This window comes from Pezoporus occidentalis, unplaced genomic scaffold, assembly GCF_034315485.1.
Source record: "Pezoporus occidentalis ecotype Australia unplaced genomic scaffold, CSIRO_AGI_Poc_V1 ctg162, whole genome shotgun sequence".
Lineage (NCBI taxonomy): Eukaryota > Metazoa > Chordata > Aves > Psittaciformes > Psittacidae > Pezoporus > Pezoporus occidentalis.
In genome coordinates, this window is record NW_026913447.1 from 62,465 (window position 1) to 83,629 (window position 21,165).

At 45.6% G+C, this 21,165-nt stretch overlaps 2 protein-coding genes and 1 long non-coding RNA gene across 6 annotated transcripts in view; 1 reads left to right on the forward strand and 2 right to left on the reverse strand.

The window, feature by feature from the left end:
• The window catches only part of LOC134160652 (myosin-IIIb-like), a 26,868-nt gene extending 19,521 nt beyond the window's left edge, over nt 1-7,347 (reverse strand). Inside the window, exons 1-6 of the mRNA XM_062612859.1 lie at nt 7,222-7,347; nt 7,084-7,149; nt 6,869-6,999; nt 3,968-4,070; nt 904-1,006; nt 300-456 (exon numbers count right to left, since the gene is read on the reverse strand). Coding sequence (XP_062468843.1) covers nt 300-456; nt 904-1,006; nt 3,968-4,070; nt 6,869-6,999; nt 7,084-7,149; nt 7,222-7,347 — 686 coding nt within the window. The remainder of the gene's footprint in view (nt 1-299; nt 457-903; nt 1,007-3,967; nt 4,071-6,868; nt 7,000-7,083; nt 7,150-7,221) is intronic.
• Nucleotides 7,331-20,006, forward strand: ARHGEF39 (Rho guanine nucleotide exchange factor 39). 4 transcript variants are annotated; one of them, XR_009963647.1, is made up of 11 exons: nt 7,331-7,478; nt 9,800-9,984; nt 10,585-10,679; nt 11,090-11,210; nt 12,266-12,384; nt 13,979-14,049; nt 14,850-14,978; nt 18,217-18,446; nt 18,637-18,683; nt 19,332-19,420; nt 19,625-20,006. XR_009963647.1 is itself a non-coding variant. In XM_062612860.1 (10 exons), exons 1-10 carry the CDS (start codon nt 7,346-7,348, stop codon nt 19,638-19,640), a joined length of 1,188 nt encoding a protein of 395 aa, XP_062468844.1. In that variant the 5' UTR covers nt 7,331-7,345; the 3' UTR covers nt 19,641-20,006. The 4 variants fall into 4 exon arrangements, 3 of the variants coding, with proteins under 3 accessions (XP_062468844.1, XP_062468845.1, XP_062468846.1); XM_062612860.1 differs by lacking the exon at nt 18,637-18,683; XM_062612861.1 differs by lacking the exons at nt 7,331-7,478; nt 18,637-18,683 and adding an exon at nt 7,675-7,729.
• LOC134160654 (uncharacterized) lies at nt 8,710-16,644 on the reverse strand. The gene is made up of 3 exons (XR_009963648.1): nt 15,380-16,644; nt 9,810-9,943; nt 8,710-9,663 (listed from the first exon to the last, which is right to left on the reverse strand). It is a non-coding gene; the product is annotated as an uncharacterized LOC134160654 (long non-coding RNA).
• Nucleotides 20,007-21,165: the final 1,159 nt, after the last annotated feature.

Sequence of the window (21,165 nt, forward strand, 5' to 3'; positions counted from 1 at the left end):
GATCAGGACAACAAGTCAGTCCTACCCCAAGGAAACAAAGCAGATTACCAACAGTGGACACATGAAAGGGAAAGAAATTTCCAAGGTAATATAGCAGAGACTCCAGACCTCCCAACTTCCATGATGAGCTGTAAGATCTCTTTGTGTGGTTCCATTCAGATCCCACTCCAGCTTCCACTCACTTGTTAACCTGTGCCAGGCTCCACAGACAGAGCCATAAGGCAGAAGCAGACGCTCCATTATGCTGCTTTCCCCTCCACCCCGCATCATGAGGTAACTAGGGTCTGTTTTTGAAGTACCTGTAAAGTGAAGGATCCAACAGCCCATACATCTCCTTTTCCTCCGAAGACAGTCCAGCAAACATGTAGTAGAAGATGTGGAAATTCCTCTCCCCAGCATCTTGTTGCACTACCCGTGACTTCTCTAACAGGTACTCACTCAGCTTTGCACCTTGAACTGCACACAGGAAGGTAACAGGGTAAACTCTGCACTTGGGGACATGAAGCTGACTGAGCTGTCCCGCACCTCTTACTTGGTGATAGGAGCATGGAATGGTCTAAAATAACTTTCTCATGTGCAGCACCCTCTAGGCTGCCCAGCACCCTGGAAATGGGCTTCTCCATTTTACACATGCCTGTTCACCTCCTTTAGCAGCAACCAAGGCTCTTGGCACTGCAGAGTATTACTGATACTTCCCCTCCACTGTCATCCCCATATCCTTCCTGTACTCCCACACTGTCCATACCCAGGCCTTATAATACAGCTGTGGTTGCTCTTAGATTTTTCTTAACTGCACGCCCTACCCACTGGGTGTCAAAATTTCACTCCCCACCAGCCCTGGCTATTCAGTTCTCTCCCTCCAGTGCCTAACCACCACCCAGACTAGTAATTGCCTTGACTTACCTGTATTTTTCTGGAAACGCAGCTGTATGTATTTTCCAAAGCGGCTGCTGTTGTCATTCACCACAGTCTGGGCATTGCCAAAAGCTTCAAGCAACGGATTTACCTAAACAAATGAGCAAGCAGAACAATCATTCTTCAAGTTAAGTGATCCAATTTAACTCAGCCAGAAAAATTTAACTCTAGCATTTACTGTCCAGCATTCAGCCGGAATAGGAACCACTCCAGGAGGACCTAAGAGCACCTATTTTATCATAACTGGATAAAGGAACTGAAAGAAGCAAATATTCCAGAAGCTAAGCAGCACGAGGTTACTGAAAATAAGCACTATCAGACTGATTTGATCTCAGTAAAATCACTGACTTACTTGTTTAAAGAAAAGGCTGGTATAACGGGTTTCCACAAAGCATCTGACACGGTATCATTAGATAATCTGGCTGCTGTAACTACAACAACTAACAAGGTAAACATGGCACTCAGTATATGTAAGCATAAAACTTAGCTACTGAAATTTGTAGACAGCATAAGGCTCAGAACAGTGAATTATAAAGAACCTAACAGAACAATCAGACCAGCTTGGTAAACTGGATGCAAACAAAGTGAAATGACAATTTTTCTACATTTGAGCAAGGAATATTTGCTGAGTGGAAGAACAATGCCTCGAGGGTACATTCTGGGCAGCCTGCTGAGCAGAGCTTTACAGTAACCCAAAAGGGCTAACATAGTTCTTGAATATACCTACAGGAACCAAATCAGATGCCTATTATTTCTTCATTGTCACCTCTAATCTTTCCAAGGGCAGCACATCTGGATTGAAGTGAACTGTTTTTCCAATTGAAGAATTGCAGGCTAGCTCCAGGCACAATGTTGAGCAAACATAGCTATCCAGAAGATCAGAAGCAGCTGGGCAGTGTGGCCCAAGCAAGCTCTGTGTGGGACCAGCAGGTGTATTGATGCCACGTTCCCACAGCAGAGCACAGGAATTCACCATGAACCTACAGTGGATGATACTACAGTAAAATAGTATGTCATTCTAGAGCCTAAAGTATGGCAAAACATCATACTAAGTTTGTGTGGCAAGGTTTTGGTAGTAGGGATGCTACAGGGTGGCTTCTGTGAGAAGCTGCCTGAAGCTTCCGCCATGTCCAATAGAGGCAGCACCAGCCAGCTCCAAGGCCTGCAGCTGGCTAAGGCTGAGCCCATCAGCAATGGCGGTGGCACATCTGGGAGAACATATTTAAGAAGGGGAAAAACAGCTGCATAACTGCAGCCAGAAGAGAGGAGACCAGTGCAGAAGGAGGGCAGGAGGTGCTCCAGGCACCAGCGCAGATTCCCCTGCAGCGCATGGAGGTCCATGGTAGAGCAGAGATATACCTGCAGCCCATGGAGGCCCACACTGGAGCAGGGGCATGGCCAAAAGAGGCTGTGACTCCATGGGCAGCTCACATTGGCGCAGGCTCCTAGTAGGATCTGTGGCCCCAGGGAGACAGGAGCCCACATTGGGACAGGTTTGCCACAGGACTTGTCCCCCCACAGGGAACCCATGCTGGAGCAGTCTGTTCCTGAAGGACTGCACCTTATGGAGGGACCCACACTGGAGCAGTCTGTTCCTGAAGGATGTACCCCATGGAAGGGACCCACGCTGGAGCAGCCTGTTCCTGAAGGATGTACCCCATGGAAGGGACCCACGCTGGAGCAGTCTGTTCCTGAAGGACTGCACCTTATGGAGGGACCCACACTGGAGCAGTCTGTTCCTGAAGGATGTACACCATGGAAAGGACCCACACTGGAGCAGTCTGTTCCTGAAGGATGTACCCCATGGAAGGGACCCACGCTGGAGCAGTCTGTTCCTGAAGGATGTACCCCATGGAAGGGACCCACACTGGAGCAGTCTGTTCCTGAAGGATGTACCCCATGGAAGGGACCCACACTGGAGCAGTCTGTTCCTGAAGGATGTACCCCATGGAAGGGACCCACGCTGGAGCAGTTCATGAAGAACTGCAGCCCATGGGAAGGGCTCACATTGAAAAAGTCCCTGGAGGACTGTCTCCTGTGGGAGGGGCCCCACACCAGAGCAGGGGATGAGTGCGAGGATGAGAAAGCAGCAGGATGTGTGTGACGGGCTGACCACAATCCCCACTCCCATGCCCCTGTGCTGCTCAGGGGAAGGAGGTAGAGAAACTGGGAGTGAAGTTGAGCATGGGAATGCTGATGTTAACTGGCAATAAATTAAATTGTTATTACATTATTTTTTCCTAAGTTAAGTCTGGTTTGCCTGCGACAGTAATTGCTGGGAGAGATACCTGTCATTTTCTTGACCTTGAGCCTTTTATCTTATTTTTCTTGCCCTGTCCAGTTGAGGAGGTGTTTGCTGGTCACAGGGTGTCCAGCCAAAGTTAACCACCCCAAACAGAAAGATCTCCCTGGCTGTACCTGGGAAAACACAGACTTCAAAACCTGAAAACACAGACTTTAAAATGAAGGAGTCCAAGAACTCATTCTGCTTAACCTATCATTATGATTTGTTCAAAAAGCCCCACAGCTCCTTGGGGAGCAATTCAAGCAGAAATACATCAGACCAAAGAGATAAGTATGCTTCAAAATCAGCCAGCAAAGGTATATGAAAAGGACAAAGATTAACTTAGCCAGTTAGCAGGTATGTGCACGACTAAATATACATAGCCAAGTAAAGGCTGCGTGGATCCCTGTGTACCATTAAACAAAGACTTAGTTTTGCTAACAGAAGTCCTTGTTCTGCCTCAAACAGGAAATCATCTGGAAAAATGCCCCTCATGCCTTGTCACAGAGAACATGATAAACAATTGCAATAGTTTTCTATCATTTAAGATATCACTACATTCCCAGCAAATAGAATTACTGTCCAACCAACCCTTCTAATTTGTGGTCAGCTATTTCACCATCCTTACCCACTATTTTCTTATGTGCCTTGTGTTTTGTTCCCTGCCTTCCAATGGTGATTCATCAGCAGGCTTCCTGAGCCTAGAACAAGCTGTCTTGCAGCAGTGTGGCTTCATGCACCATCCTGTATGGACCTGTACAGACCTACCTGAAGGATCTGCTGCTCCAGCTGCGAGTTGCCTTTGCATAGGTTCATTACGTGCTGCAATAATAACTTCGTACTCTCTGTTTTCCCTGCACCACTCTCTCCACTGCCAAGAAAAAGCAAAGCAAAGCAGCTGTAAAGTGCAGTTGTTCTGCCCCTTATGTCATATTGCCCCATCACTTCAGAGTGTTCTCCCATCCAAGAGTTCCACAACTTTTGCAGCTGAACTGCACATGCGAGTACAAACTCACACCACAGTTCTACACAGCGGGTCCCACAAGGTCTTAATCCCTTCCCAGGAAAATTTTTCCCATCTGCAAGGGAATACAGATATACTGCAAGCTTTTGAATGGGGGGCACCTGACAGACCATTTTCTCTGCTTCTTTAAGGAAAAACTATCTAACTCTTGGAAAGCAACCTCCTTCAAAAGTGATCACATGCATCTAATTCCCCCATATGCCGGAGTTGACAGCTTCCTCTTTCTTCAATGACATTCGTCCCATCCATCTGATATCCACAACCAAGTACTGCCTCTGAGGTCCTGCAGCAATCTCAAATCTCAGGCACTTCACACATTGACATGGTTCAGCTGGCTAAGATGCAGGCACATGGCTGCAGAGCTGCCTGCAAACCCATAGTGGTGCACGTCACTCTGTTGTCACATGTGCCCAGCACCTCCGCCTCCAAGTCAAACAACAGCAGTTGGAAAGCACAGTTTCCCCTGTCCTGGCAGAGGGAATGCACAGTCAGTGAAACAACGTGCCCTTGACTGACAACTCGTACCTGCAGAGGACCTCAGCATGTATGCACAGAAACAACCCCAACACGAGGAAATGCTGAAGGTATACTTGAGGGCAGGTGTCTGTTTCTACATCTGACCTTTGAGCATCTGGTGTGGCTTTACTGCTTTGTAGCTCCCAGTGACTCTGTGCTTGGGATCAAATATGCGTCTAAATGCCTCAAATACCACAGGATACTTGATGTCAAGCACAGATCAGGCAATCACCATCTGGATATGCACAAACAAAATAAGACCATTTTGCCAGTTGAGAACATGCCATGCAGACAGTGCCTCTGCCCAGTGTATAAGATGTTTTTTTGTTTTCAGTGACTTCCTTCTTCTGCAAAAACACTACCAGTCAGCACTTCCATGGTTCAAGCTTGTCCTTGTAGTCTTCATCAAGCACAACAGCTTCTCCAGGTCCTGCAAACACTATCCAGCTACAGGTGTGTACTGTCCCAGGCTGTGAAGAAAAGCAAAGTAATCTCAAAGAGACCACAGTACTTTATCACAGCATACCCAGGCTGTGACTAACCTCCACTGGGGTTGGGAAGGCAAGAGGAGACAGCAGAATTTGCACCACAGGACAACTTGATTGCAATGAGCATTTGTCACCCGGGGGCAGCAGCTGTATTCAATGTCTACCTCTGAAACACACCCTCCTGACCTCCCAGACTAAGTTGGAGAGACCAAAGAGACCACAAAAAGTAGCAGAGCCTGGTGCATCCCATTGCTGTCTGATGAACTGTGGTCTAACAGGAGTGACTTCCTCTTCCTTCTCCACCCCAACTTTGCTCATGCCAGGTAATCTCATTAATGAGTGTTTCACAACTCAGCAAGAAAGCAAAACCATGAACTTCTGTGACAGTAACGTGCAAACCAGTTAATAGGGTTGACAGATGGACAAGACACACAGCCTGTGCCAGATGCACAGGCTGCTCAGACTCTCATCTCTTGAGACCTCAAACTGCCAGTGGAAAACAGACCGCTGACAAACACCCACAAGTTACAGTTCCTCCTCTTCCATCTCCCAAGACAAATACTATGACTGTTCTCCATCCCTAAAAACCCTACCAGAAGCACCTCTTCTACCTGCTGACTCTGTGGCCACCACTTCATGAGAGCACTTCATGGAAAGTGCAGGCACCGATGGCCTGCAGGCAAGGGAAATGAGCGGCGCTCAAGTGACCTCGAGGTCAGCTCCCAACCCCCCCCATCACATTCAACAGGTCATTTACACACCACACAGACTGAAAATACTAACAAAATGCTCAGGAGGCCAATATAAAGAAGGGAATATTAACTCAAACAAGCTGGCAATTACCATTTAAACAGACCTGACATTTAAACTGTTCTTTACAACAACCAGAACAGGCAGTTAGCGTTTTGAGGCTTTCTTCTCCATGCTGTTTGAGGCTTTCTCTGCTGGTTGATAATGTTTGAGGCTTTCTCTGTTAGCTGATGCTATCTCCTGCCCTGCACAGTGTCAGCAGAACAAAAGTGACATCATGGAGTGAAATGCTCGTGACACTGGTATGCTCTTTGGCTACAAGAGCCCACTTTTTCCCCTTCTAGTGCACAGGACCGCCCATAAAAACAAGATTTTCCTTGACCAGATTCCCAAAGGTCTTAGGGCAAGAAAAGTTTCTGTATTAAGTTCTCCTGCTCTTTGGTTATACATGGGAAGCTCCAATTTGGGAAAACAGTTTCTTTTCATTACGCATGACCTTTATTACAGCAGTTACAGTGGGAGCTGCTTTGCCAAAGAGCACCCTATGGATTTCCCCAGAGCTAATAAATCTTTCCAGTGACACATCCCTCCAGAAGCAAACCCAGCATACTCAGCTGCGTTAGAAGCATCAGCAGCTGAGTTGCTCCACAGAAGCCAGCTTTGTTTGTCACACATCTGCAACCTCCTGTATGGAAATGGGACGGGTTTGATGCGTTTCAACCACAACTCGGTTTTGACCTGCCAGTGCCACCAGAGATGAGCTTCACCTCCAGCTTCATTGCGGAGAACCCAGTAAGAGCTTGGTGGCCACCACTGGCCTCAACCTCAGCTCACACCTTGGTCTGGCTCCATCGAGCCCCAAGCCCACCATGCTGCCTGCTTGCCCCTCACCTGATGACGATGCACTGGCTGCGGGGCCCGCTGCCCCGGTGGCCCAGCATGGCATGGTAAGCCCGGCTGGCCACGGCGAAAATGTGGGGCGGCAGCGTGCTGGTCTCATGGCACAGGTACTGCTTGGAGACCTGCGGGGAAGCGGTGGCAGGCATGAGGCAAAGGGGCTGGAAGGCAGCAGGGGTCCGCAATGGCGGGCTGCGGTGGGGGCTCACCTCTCTCCCGTACAGCGGCAGCGGCTGGAAGGGGTTCATGGCGATGAGGATGTCCCCGACATCGGTCTGGCGGAGGAGGAGAGCCCGTCAGCCGAGCGCCCGCCGCCGCCGCCCCCCGCCCCGGTCCCCGGCACTCACATAGACCTGCTGCCGCAGGAACCGCTCCCGCAGCCCGCCCAGCAGCGCCGCCTCGTCCAACTCCGCCAGCGCAGCCAGATCCCCGCCTAACCCGGCGGCCGGGTACCGCTCCCCGCCGGACACCATGCTGCCCCGACCCGCGCCGCGCCGCCGACAGCCCTCCCGGCACGGCAGGGACCGCCCCGGCCCGCCCCGGGAACGCCCGCCGGGGCGGGGCCGCCATTTGAACGCGGGGCGGTGGCAGCGGCGACCTGCAGGTAACGGGCGGCTTGGTTGAGGCGGCGGCGGTGGGTCTCGTTGTGGGCTCCGTCCGCCCCTCCGGGAGGTCCTGCCTCGGATCCGGGGGCACCCGCAGTGGAAAGGCTGCCCTGGCGCGGTGGTGAGGGGCACCTCAGCGGGAAGGCCGCCCTGAGGCGGTGGCGACCCGGCATAAAGGGGGAGGACGGTCCCGCGGCCTCTCCCGCATGGTCGCCGGCCCCAGAGGCGGGCTGTGGAGCTGCCCCATGGGGTGGGTGTTGCTTCCAACACACCAAGAGTGGCTGTGCTGCCGTAATAAAAGGAGGGGTTTGGAGGATATTAAAATTCTGGTTTTAATACCAGAAATAGAATCCTAGAATGATTTGGTTTGGAAGAGAGCTTAAAGCTCATCCAGTTCCAACCCCCTGTCACAGGCATGGACACCTTCCACTAGAGCAGGTTGCTCCAAGCCCCGTCCAACCTGGCCTTGAACACTGCCAGGGATGGGGCAGCCACAGCTTCTCTGGGCACCCTGTGCCAGCCCCTCAGCACCCTCATAGTGAAGAACTTCTTCCTTATATCCAATCTAAACTTCCCCTGTTTAAGTTTTAACCCGTTACCCCTTGTCCTGTCACTACAGTCCCTAATGAAGAGCCTTTCCCCAGCATCCTTGTAGGCCCCCTTCAGATACTGGAAGGCTGCTATGAGGTCTCCACGCAGCCCCCTCCAGGATGAACAGCCCCAACTTTCTCAGCCTGTCTCTGTACGGGAGGTGCTCCAGCCCCCTGATCATCCTCATGGCCTCCTCTGGACTTGCTCCAAGTCCTTCTTGTGTGGGGAACACCAGAACTGTACACATTGCTCCAAGCACAGGGAATATTGCTAATGGGGCATCGTAGGGTAGTTAGTTGTACAGGAAGCATTCAGTGGTTTCTATTTCAAGTCTGAGAATGGAGAAGCAGGCTGGAATGCTGCTGTCCCCGTGGTATTTTCAAATCTACTCACGGGCTTTAGCCTAAATGTAATACATTTTAGAATAGTGGAAGCAGTTGTGCTTTGTTATGTGAGCAGGAGACAGTCAAACCTGGTGCATTTATATATATATATATATAAAAATATATGTGTGTGTGTGCATTTATTTATTTATTTTAATTGAAAGAAATTTGGCTTCAAAATGAAAATAATGGCTGTAACCTACCCTGGCTAAAGGTGCTCTGTGAGTGGTAGCATTTTAGTTTATTGCTGGTGAGTATTTCTGCACGCTGTCACTAAGCTCTGGCGTGGTATTACCTGCAGGGGTGCTGGGTCTACCCTGTTTGACTGAGACATGGCCTTAGCTAGGCCTGTGGTTGTGTCATGAATGAATCTGAGCATAAACCTCTAGAGAAGCTTCTGCTGCTATAAAATGCTGCCCATGCCCCTCGCTATCCAGACTTCTGCTAACTCATTAAACAAGTCTTGATACTCATTTGATGTGAAACTTTTGTTTCAGACATTTGTTTAGGTATCAAATATCTCTGGAAGGCTGTATTTGACGAATTTCCTTCCCTAAGGTGACACATCTTCATGTATTCGTGTATCTCATCCACATAGGTATGAACTTTCGTGGAGGTAGTTCAGCTTCCAGAGAAACTCCAGGCTCCGTGCCATGGCAAGTGTGCAACAGCCTGCGCTGCCTTTTGATCAAAAGGCAGAGCAATATTTAACTGGTGCTGAGCTAACACATGCGTCTTTCTCTGAGGAAGGCAGTAAAAGAGGGAGTGTTTTTCTTTGTAACAAAACATGATGCTCTTGCAGAAGAGAAGAGCAGCAGTGAAACTGGTCACTAAGTGGATAGTGTGATTCACAGCAGTTACTGAGTTTCTCTCATCTCAAACCACAAAATACTGTTAGAAAATGACAATGCAAACCACTTGTTTCTTGGAAACCTCCATGGGAAAAAAAAGCAAGAATGTGCTCTTTCTTTCTCTTTCCTCCCCAAGGCAAATCTTATGGCCGCTTTCTGCTCCTACCCACAGTACCTCTGCCACCCACTGGCTTCCTTGGGCTTACAGAAAATTTTGCACAAATAATGGGGCAAAGCACAGGAAGCAGTGGTTTGTGAGTGGGATTGCATGCTTGAGAATTATTCATAGACATATTGTAATGTACTGCTTTTGTTTTCATGGTTTGGTCTTTCTTACACTGCTCCTCTGGTTGATGTACCTGTGGGTAGGCGTGCAGAAGGAAACTGTTAACAACAGTTGCTCACAATTAACTTTCTTTCATAATAAAGTGCAGAGTTTGTAGCTCAGAATCATACCCATCTTTTGTTATTTGTCCATCTCTCTTGGCTCTTCAGGGTCAGTTACCTTTCTGTGTATCAGCCCTGAGGTTGTCATGAGTGACTTGCCCCTGCTGTTTATGGCTGGAGCAAACACTGTGGAAGAGCAGAGGGCTCGCTGGGAGAGGAAGCGCAGCCGGACAGCTAAGGAGCTGCTGGAAACTGAACACAGATACCTTGAGCAGCTGGATTTGGTGGTCACAGTAAGTATTTTAGTCCCTTCTGATACGTGGGTACCTTCAGGCAGCATGTTCTTATTTGTGTTGTCGTGGGGAAGGTCAAGAGCAAGACTTTGAGACATTTCTACTGCATGGGACAACATGGGGCTGAAAGTTGGGTTTTTTTGTTGTTTCTCTTTTACCTCCTCTGTAATATCCAGTAGCTCAGGGTACTGGCCCCATGGCTTTGGTCTGTACACAGACACAAATCAAGTTGCAATCAGTTTTGATTGACTGTATAGGGGACTCATCTTAAGATGCCTGAGGTGTATGAAATGTAGGTGCACAGACAAGACAAAGACTGATAATGAACAACGTCGTGAAAACCGGATGCATCTAGGAATACTGAAATAGACTCTTATTAGTGCTATAGTACTGTTCCACATGTTTACAGTTACGGTCAAATTTACCAAGAAGGATTACATCTGATGACAGAGATCTTACGAAGGAGTCACAATATTCAATTTCCTTTTGAGCTAGAGAGTGTGCAGGCTGCAGGTTCTTGCTTCTGCTGTGTACCATGAATAACATTTGAGGGACCTGTGAATTCTACCTGTTTGAAATTCTTTCTTTTTCCGTACTTAGTTTTTTGTGACAATTTTAAAGGCCAAAGGGACACTGAAACCTGCTGTGTTGGAAACCATATTTGGACCCCTGGAATCCATATGTTCGGCCAGCCAGTAAGTGAACACACCTATGTGATTCCTGTAATTATATGGGGAGGACCCTATAGTGATGAGAAAGAAAGATTTCAGGAAATAAAGCTACCACCTTGTAAAACAGGCATTCACTTATAGCACTGCTAGCCTTCGTGGCACTTGCAGGTGTACCCAGGAAGCTGCTGATCTGTATCCACATATCTGGATGTCCAGTTGCTCTCTGGATAATAGATTAAACCCAGTAAGTCTGCTCTGTGTTATTTTTAAGCGATGTTTTCTTTAGTTTACTCTGTGACAACCAAGCATGTATTTGGCACATAAACCAAGGTGGAGGCTGACAAAGAAAGGTCAGAACAGAACTGAACCAGAGGGAGCTGTGAAAACACCATCAGTAGTGTACCCCTCATGGGCTCTCATTGCTCCTTGTGCAGTGTTCTGGCACTTCACCTGGAGAGAGGGAACCTGGGACCAGGACTGGAAAATTTCTGTCAGAATCTGGAACTTTATGCCCACTACATTGAGAATTTGGAGCAGGCAAATAAAACTTTGAAGGTAAATATCTTCTTTATTTTTCATGTACTTTCTTCCTTCTGTCCATTCTGTGAAACAGCTATATCCTTCCCTTTTTCTTCTGTTTCTGGAGTGAGCAGCTTTCTTTCCTTTTTCTGGGCTGCTGCTATTTTTCTCAGTCTTTCTGCCATAATAGAATGGTGAAAACTCTCCTGATGTAGAACTTCAAATTTTTTAATATTTTTAGATGTCTATGAACCTATGTGTGTGCAAACACTGAGCCCACCTTTCTCAGAGTTCTGTATTTATCCCCACTCCTCCTTGACTGTCAAACCTGGAGAGTTTGCAGTGGGAACACTACAGGACAGTGATCTCTTTCTGGAGAATTATCGGGTCTTCTAGTCTTTCCCACTACCATTACCTGTATTCTAACTGGGATTTCCTTTTCCTTCAATTTTTTTTCTATGATAGAAGAAAAAAAAAATTCCTTCCCACTTACCTTTCCAAATACAACCTGTGATTCAAGAGATTTCAGAAGGATGTATTTTTATTTCAAAGTCCTGACAGCTGTATCTGGAATTTAAAACACCCGACTTACAGTTTTTGTCTGTGATTGTTCCTAGCTGCAGTATGTACTGGGATGTTTCCCTTCTGTCTGTTTGCATGCATAAATTCCCACTTTTGATTTCTCAGGAGAAAAGGCCATTTTGGATACTTGCTTTTAGGTGATGGGGAGCAAAGATTGCTTTGTCTTGAAAGGAATGGCAGAACCGCAGGCGTACTCCTTGTTTTCCTATCTGAGTCAACCTTCCCTTTTTTTTTTTATTTCCTGAGTATACTAGCTGTGCATGTATTCTCATCAAATGCAGCAGGTTTATACTGCCATGCATATATGAAAAGGGGATATCACTTCAACTACCCACTGGAAATGGTGGCCAGGGGAAGGCAATAGCTTGCCCATGGCCACAAAATAAGTTGTTGGTACTTCTGTCTCGTACTGGAGTTCTAAACTCTAACAGTTCCAAGCTCTGGTGCAGACTAGAGCACATAATTCTCTTTGTAGTCTGAAAGCTATATCCCTTTTATGCCACACACAGGAGCAATTGAGGAAAAATAAGTCATTCCGACGGTTTAAGAAACTCCAAGAGGCTCGACCTCAGTTTCAAGGGAGGAGGCTAGAGGATCTGCTTCCTTTGCCCCTGCAGAGGCTGCACCAGTAAGTAAACAATTCTGAGTCTTCAAGATGTTAGTATAAGGAAGGAAAAGGGAACATAACAGTATATTGGTTGCTATGAGAGGTGAAGTGCTTAATGTGTCTCAAAATCCAAGCATACAGACAGCAATAAAACAGACCTGAAGACATGCCTGTAAAGTGGAGTCAGTATATGTGGAAGGGAGATGACATAGAGAGGTAGCTGCATTCAGTGCTGGCTCCAAAGCCATTCATCTAGCTCTTGGGTAGAAATGAAATGGAGGCTCTCTATCATCTTGATAAGCTACTGAATTAGGCCCTGAACAAAGGCAAGCTTCTAAAGTGCTGCAGAAGTAGTGCTCTCTGCTTTTGTGCGGGTTGCTGACCTGAAACTTGTGACTTCTCCCTTGTAAATTGTTACTTTTGGAGAGAGGTAAGATTAATGAGCTAAACAAGGAAGGTTTTTCCCCCTCCCTGGTTTTCAGGACCATATGCTTTTCTCAAATTTGGTACCTATCGCAGTTATCTGAGCCTGGACAGACCCAGCCTTGATTGCTGTATTCTGCCCCTTGAGGCATCATCTCCGCTTTGAAGAGGTAAGCTGCCTGCACAAGGGTAGTGCTCCATGCATTCAAGGACAGCTCTTTCTTGGTGAGAGTATGAGTTGTACAGAGCAAAGGTAGTTTCCTGGCAACCCAGCTGCTGCTACTATAGATCAAGTATCTGCTCTTAAGCATGGCCTTAGCTGCACTAAAGCAAATTTGAGAGGCTGAGAGCCTCATTTCTTTGAAAATAATTAGAAGTGAGAGTACAACAGTCCTTCAGGTAGCTTTACGCAACCTTTTTAATCAGCTTGGCAGATACAAATTCTGCCTTTTGCTTTTCCTGTAATTCTTTGGAACCTTCCTTTAATTTGTAAAATAGCAGGATGTTTGTTACTGTTCAACTGTTTGGAAAAATTATGGCTTTTTAACAGAAGGTCTAATTTTTTCATTAGTCAACTCTTGTGTTCAAGTGTTTTTGAAACCCCGTTACATATACTGCAGGTCATATGAGTTCTGCCAGTTCATGAATCTATTCAATGCGATATTTCTTCTGTCAGTTCAGACTGAAAATAACTTGACTTTTATTGAGAGAAAGCATTTGCACAGATCTGATGCCTTCTGGTAAAGACTGGAGAGGAAAAAAGAAAAAGGCAGCTCCTAGTTCTTATAGAAATGCCTTTATATTCTTCTGTGGGTAGGAGTCATGGTATGAATGCTACTATTCAGACATTAAAAAAAAACTAGTTCAAAGGGAAAATTGACAGTTATTGAAGGCATTTTTATGTGAATTCTAAGAAAGTCTCATGAACTTCAATAATATGTGAGGTTGCTTTTATCAGATCTCCAGGAAATGCCTAAGGTTGCAAATGTATAAAATACTTGGGTTAATTTAGTTGATAACTTTGAAGATGAAATGAATGTAGTTGAAGAATTATGACCAAATATTGGTTGGTTAGGCTTAGAGGTCTGTACTCCATCTCCTGGTGGAGGGTTGTGCATCATTCTGTCACTAATAGGAGATGCTGCTGATGCTGGTATCTTTAGGTGATATAAACCTGCTTTCTCTCTCTTAGGTACAAGCACTTCCTCAGAGACTTGCTGGAGAATACGAACCCAGACAGCCCTGAGTACCAGAAACTTGCAAGTATGATTCTACCTGTAGATACTGGCACTTTGATCTGTGTTAGCCTCCTTGCTAATAATACTTGAATTCTCATCTTCTGTCTACCTCCACAGGAAGAAAAATCTTCCTCTCTCTGAGATTCTAATAAGTTACTATTTCCCTTCTCTATTTCAATCAAGGTGTCCCTGAGAACACATTGGGAGTAAAAGTGTAGTGTAACTGACTGGGTTAAGTGGCCTATGGGTTAGGTCAGAGAAATGGCAGCTCTTTTTTTAACTGTGAGGGTGGTGAGACACAGGAGCCTAGGGACCCTATGGATGTCCAATTACTGGAAGTGTTCAAAGTCAGGTAGGATGGGGCTGTGAGCAACCTGGTGTTGTGAGAAATGTTTCTGCCCATCACAGGGCATTTGGACTAGATTTTTAAAGCTTCCTTCCAACCCCAACTGCTTTGTGAATCTTGGGCATGTGCCTCGATTTTCTATAGCAGTTCATGACCTTCATGCTGTATTTACTAGCAGTTAACACCACTTATGGGCATTTTCCCTGTTTCTGCTTCCAAATCCAGGAAATTATTCATCTGTCTAATGTTTCGTTGTCAAATGTTGGGGTTTTTCAGAACTGCAGAATTGTTAGTGGGAGTGAGGCCTCTGGAGGTCATCTAGTCCAATTCTCTTGCTGAAATTACTGAATAAATTTATTGTTGATACTCAGTTTACAACATTTGCTCCTTAATTTCATTTTATCTTTTCCCAGCAAGATAGATAAGCAGTAAGATGTACTCACTTGTGATAACCTCAGAATATGCTGCTATAATTTCAGAGGCTGTGAAATCTGTTTCTGAGGTATCTCAGTGGGTACAAGACATCATTCATAAGAGAGAGAACTCATTGCAGCTACTTCGTGTTCAGAAACTGCTGAAAGGAAAGAAGATACAGATTTTGACTGCAGGTGGGCCTTACTGTTTTTATGCTGCCCAGATAGAGATATGTTTGCCTTCATGTCTGACTCAACTCATATTAACCAGTTTTACCCTTTTACCCAAATTCCATAGATAGGGGATGAAGGAATATAACTAATAATTCAAGCACTTTTTTTTAAAGTCAGCAATTTTTGAGTAAGGATAAGCAGCAGCTTAATTGCCTGACATTCAGATAGGGGGTGCTGATAATATATAGTTAGAAAGTTTATAACAGGACTCTAAGGAGGTCAGGAGTGTAAGTCCTGGATGAGAATGAAAAACACACATTAAATGATTTTTGAAGAGTGTAAGAAGTGGTGGTGTCCCTACTCCACAGTATGAGCCATAGATTCATGAGTGTCAAGAGCCCAAGGACTTTGGTAGTTTTTACGTTAAGGTACAAGCTTCATAGACTTCTGTTCACAGTCTTCACATAAAGAATCTTCTTTTATCTGCAGGGTTAAGCTGTTCCTAAAGTCAGACTGTTTGTGTTAATAGCTGAGATATATAAAGTGATATCTAATTGGTTAACAAGTTTATGACCTCTTGTGCAACTGGGTGCTCTTCATGCCCAGAGCACACTCCAAGCTACTTATGAAATATTGTGAGAAAAGTGCCCAGTCTGGGCAATTATGAAATGGTGACTTGGTGCTTTGCCAGTTCTCTCAGGAAACACTGCTATTGCAGAGGTATTCTAGAAAGAGTGCTACAGCTGGACAGGAGTGTTGAAGTCACTGTGTGTAAAGATCTCTAAGGCACACCTCCAGGTAGCTGTGAATGTGTCTGTAATTCATACATGTGGATTTCTGCATGAAGACATCCACTAGTGGGATGGGTGAGACAATCAGAAAGGTGAAAGTAAGAAAATGTGTGGATTGAGATAAAAGTAGTTCAACAGATAAAGCAAAAGCCACATGCACAAATAAAGCAAAATAAGGAATTCATTCACCATTTCCCATCAGCAGGTAGGCATTCAGCCATCCCCAGGAAAACAGGGGTCCATCACGTATAGTGGTTACTTGGGAAGACAAAATTTCATCACTCCAAACATCCCCACTTTCTTCTCCTTTCCCCAGCTCTTTATGCTGAGCATGACATCATAAGGTACGGAATGTCCCTTGGGTCAGCTGGAGTCAGCTGTCCTGGCTGTGTTCCCTTCCAACTCTTTGTTCACCCTCATCCTGCTCACTGATGGGGTGGGGTGAGGAGCAGAACAAAACCTTCAGGCTGAGCAGTGCTTACCCAGCATTAACCAAAACATGCCTATATTGTAAATGCTGTTTTCAGCATAAATCCAAGACAGCCCCATACCAGCTGCTATTTGTTTGAAGAAAATTAACTCTATCCCAGCCAAGCCAGTATGGATAGAATAAGAGAATATTTATCAGAGGTTACCATTCTCAAAGATGCTTAGTCAATGGGCAGATTAATTTACAATTCTTCTTCTCTTTCTTCTTGGAATACTTTTGGTGATGCTAGATGAAAGTGAGCTCATACAGGTGTGCTGTGCTTATACTCAGCATGAGCATGTGTGTGGGTGCCTGTGCACATTGGGGTAGTGCTTAAGTAAAAAGGTACATCAGTTATCCTGAATGACAGAACTAATAAGATAACCCTATAACAAAATACCCAACACCATAACAGTATAGCTAGACCAGAGACGGCCATCATTTGAAAGCTTTGGCCATCATTTGAAAGTCCACATTTTTCTTTGTCTCTGACTATTGTGAGATCTGTAGTAAGGCAAGTATTGAGAGTCTATAGACACCTTTCCGTTATCTGGGACAGAGAATTGTGATGGCTGTGTTTTCCGTTAGCTGGGGTAAAATAGGTATTATTGGATGTAAGAAGCAGAAAAGTAAGAGGCAGCTGGGGCTTGGTAGTTTTGGCCCAGCTTTCAAGAAGCAAGGTAGCTTTTACCAACTTTTACCATTTCATCCTGTTACTAGGACAATGCTATAGATTCAGATAAAAGGGGTGGCTTTGTAGTTAGGTGTCTCCCATTTTGCTGTGTCTCTGAGACATACTGCTCCTAGTGAAAAGAGATCCTGCTTTCCTCGCTGCCTTCCACATACAGGGCAAAAACAGTCTTAGCCAGAACCGCATCCTTAACATAGCACACTGTTCTATTATCCCTAGCTTCCACAGGGATATTTCCTTTCCCTCCTTTCACAAGAATTTCTTAAATTGTGTGCCCCTGGGATTTCTAAGCATGAATCTGTATCCCAAGACTTCCAACACAGACCAGCTCAGACTGTTTGCCAGGGAGTCTGATCATAACCTAGGTTGAAGGAAAACAGTTCCTAGTCCAGCACTATGCTGCTAACACCTTCCTTCCATTTGTTTTTTAAACTTGGACTGATTCCTGCACCTCACCTTTCTCAGTTTCTCATTCATATAAGAGGAGTGGTTCCTGTGGAGTAAGCTAAGCAGGATTTCACTTGCCTCTGTGTCCTGGGGCTGTAGCATACTAAGACAAAATCTGTAACTGAAACAAAATTATGTTGTTTTCTAAAGGTACTTCTTAGCTCAGCCAGAAGGTGAGGCCCAGAAAACAATGGCTGAAATTCCCTGTCAGGTGTTTTCCAGACTAGGCAAGATGGCAATACCTTATTATGATGGCTAAAGATTTTCAGAAATATTCTTACTGGCAAGTGTCTTTGTAATTCCCTTAAGTTAATGGCTGTCTTGTACAATAATCCTCCTCACTAGAGGCACTGCTTTAATTATTCCATGTTCTGTAGATGCCATTTTTGTATCTTACAAAATTGCTGCTTACACCTAGGTTTATCAAACTGTTTTGACTTTTTCCCCTGCCAATTTCTCTGCCTTTTGTTTTAACGCAAATCATTTCATGGGTAGATGACTCTTCTAAGATGGCTTATGTTAATTTATGGCTTATGTTAATTTAAAGGCATGCATATCATTTCAAACTATGTTTTTGTTCTGGTCTCTTTACACAGGCTTGCATATCATAATTCGTCTTAATTAACACAGACATAACTTCATCTGCTCCTCCTATACTAAGTTTTGGGCTGGTAACTGCTTCCGCATGGGTGTTGTCAGCTGCCATAGTTGATATTCAGCGCCTTCTAGTGGCTGAAATTGTTGTAGAGCCTGGTAACCTACAACCGCGGCTCGTTGTATTCCTGTTTGTCTCATTACATCAGGTTTTTTGCCTTTTTTTCTGACAACTGTTTTCTGTTTTTATTTCCCTCGCATGTCTAGGGCGCTGGTATGTCCGGGAAGGCTGGCTTTTGGTGGTGCCTTCGAAGGGAGAAGAACTGAAGCCCAGGATGTGCTTCCTCTTTTCTGATATCTTCATTTCAACAAAGCCCTGTCACCCACTGCACCCACTGAATTCAAACAAACTGGCATGCCAGGCTGTTTACCCGCTTCACCAGTGCGTAGTGGATAAGGTGTTTGGTCACACAAAGAGCCAGGGAGGGCTCCTCAGCGTAAGTATTCCTGCTTCTGCCTGGCAGAAACATTAATGGAGTCAGGCATGCAAAGTAGGTCTCTAGCTGTTTCAGCAGCAGCAGCACTGAGATGAAGAGGGTGGTGACAACGTAAGTGCAATGAACTAGTATGGGTTAGGGCAGCTCTTCTCTCTTGTGTGATGTAGGTCTTTTTCCCTTCATGGCATAGGCCATCCTGAGCACTCTGGGGTACAGATTGCTGGTTACTTCACCTAGGTCGGGTGAGGAGGTCTGGTAAGACTCTGAGGTGCCCTCATAAGAGCCACATTTTGGGAAGACAGCCCTTCAGTCACATGACAATGAATATGTAGCATTACATTGACTGTGAAGAGAATGCAAAAAGATGTGGGTATTAGCTCAGCAGATATTGCTTGTGCATCTAACTCTGAGGACTGCAGGGTCTTTCACTGGGACTGATGCCCTGGGTAAGGGTTTCCAGGTCAGGTCCTCCTGGGTTACAGTATTTGGGGACTGTTGTTAATCTCATTCCTTGCGAGCTATGACAAGAAAGACAGCAGGCAGGCTGCGATCTGTACATGGTGGTATTGGAAGGACCCCTAGGGGCAGCTTGGAATACGACAGAAAACTGGATAAACGGCTGCGAAGACCTATGTTATGTCCACTTCCTAACACCCTGTTAAGTCAAAATCAGCTGTTGTCTGTGGCTGCAAGGAAGGCACAAGGCTGGCAATGGCTCTGTACTGGCCTCTCACAGTACCAATGCGAAATTGTATCTGGCAAAGAAGATGGGGGAATCAACATGCAGGGCTGAGTTGAATTCAGTGCTGATAGCTCTGTTTTTATCACAGCTGCTGCCTTGGTAAGGAATGACACAGGTGACACCAGATTCTGTTTGCCTTTCAGCTTTCCTTTCCACACAAGACACTGTTGTTGATGTCCAGTGACCAACAAGATATTAATGACTGGTATCAGAGTCTTGCAGCTGCAGTCAGGTAGGGCTCAATTTTCCAAGGGAGAAAGGGGCTGAGGGAAGGGGGTGGAACATAAAAATGGTCATATGGACTTGTGTATTTGCATGTATTACATGGTTATGAGGCTGACAGAGAAGACCTGGCTCTAGCAGCTAGGGTACAAAGGAATACTGGGAACAGATTTCATGTATGAACAGTGAACTCCCCTTTGTTCTTCCTCTACAGGCAGCTGAAAGCCTGACCCACTCCAGTAGAAGACAGACTGTCAGGACAGTCGCCTCTCTTTGTAGAAACCTACACAATCTTAGGAAATGTTCAAGGACATATAATAAGAGAATGCATTTATAGGGACTACCACTGTGCTTGTGAGACTGAATGAATGCTTTGTCAGCTGTCCTAATCTTAACACAGATACTGAAAAAAATAGATATGCACACTGAGGATTTGTATATAAAAAATCTGTATCATGACTTTTCCCCAGTTTAGCTTACAAGCTTCTAGCTCTTCTATGCTTATTCCCCACCCCTCTTACATTATTAAGGACAAGCGTGAGAAAGTCTGACTTGCTTTCCCTCATTAAATATTTTTATCCATCTGTGTTTCTAAATCAGTATTTTCACATTTATTTGTCTACATGTATTTCTACCTGCTCTTGTTACTGGGTCCTTTGATCAAAAGGGATGGTTTGGAAAACGGTAACATGAGCTTAACACTGTATTTTCAGCTAGTACTAGAGGGCCACAGCCATCTTCCTCCTTTGACATATTTTCATCATTCATTGAGTTTTCTGCCAAAACAGTTTCACAATTATTGCCTCTCCTCCTCTAAGAAAGCAGGCAGATAAAGGGAAGATCATTCAGTGGTTAAAATCCTATCTCTCAGATGCTCATCAATCCCACAGAAAAGTTAATCTGCTGAACTATCTGAAATAAACTGGTAGGTAACATAGATGTAGGTTTATCAAACAGCATTCACACTTCTAATCTGAATTCTGAGAAATTATGCAGATGAAACAGCACTTGCCTTTGTCCTCCCTGGTATGCAGCAGCCTTGAAATGCTGAAATGAAAAGCTCAAGCAGCACCTCTGCTTCTGAAGCACACAGGAGGCTACAGTCAGTACTCTGGGTCTTCAATAGCTGGTAACGTGCTAGGTAGGATTCAGCTTACAAGGCTGAAAAACCAATTTAAGGAAGAAATATACATAAGGTATTCTTGAGTATTTTGTTAAAGCCTCAACACAGAATTGGGGTTGGTGTTGTGACCGATCCTGTTTAATGTTGCCTGCAACATGGACAGTGGAATTAATGCATCCTCAGCTAGTTTGCTGATGACACCAAGCTGTGTCGTGCAGTTGACATGCTGGAGGGAATGGATGCCATCCAGAGGGACCCTGACAGGCTGGAAAGGTGGCCAGTACCACCCTCATGAAGTTCAACAAGGCCAAGTACAAGGTCCTGCACCTGGATTGGGGCAATCCCAGCAGAAATACAGTAAATACAGTCTGGGTGAAGAAGGGATTGAGAGCAGCCCTTGGGGAGAAGGACATGGGGGTGTTGGATGATGAGAAGCTCAACATGAGCCAGCTTCAGTGCGTGCTAGCAGCTCAGAAACCAACCGTATCCTCGGCTGCATCAAAAGCAGCATGACCAGCAGGTCGAAGGAAGTGACCCCACCTGCAGTCCTGTGTCCAGCCCTGGGTCCCCCCGCAAAAGACGAACATGGAACTGTTGGAGCGAGTCTAGGGGAGGCCACAGAAATGCTCCAA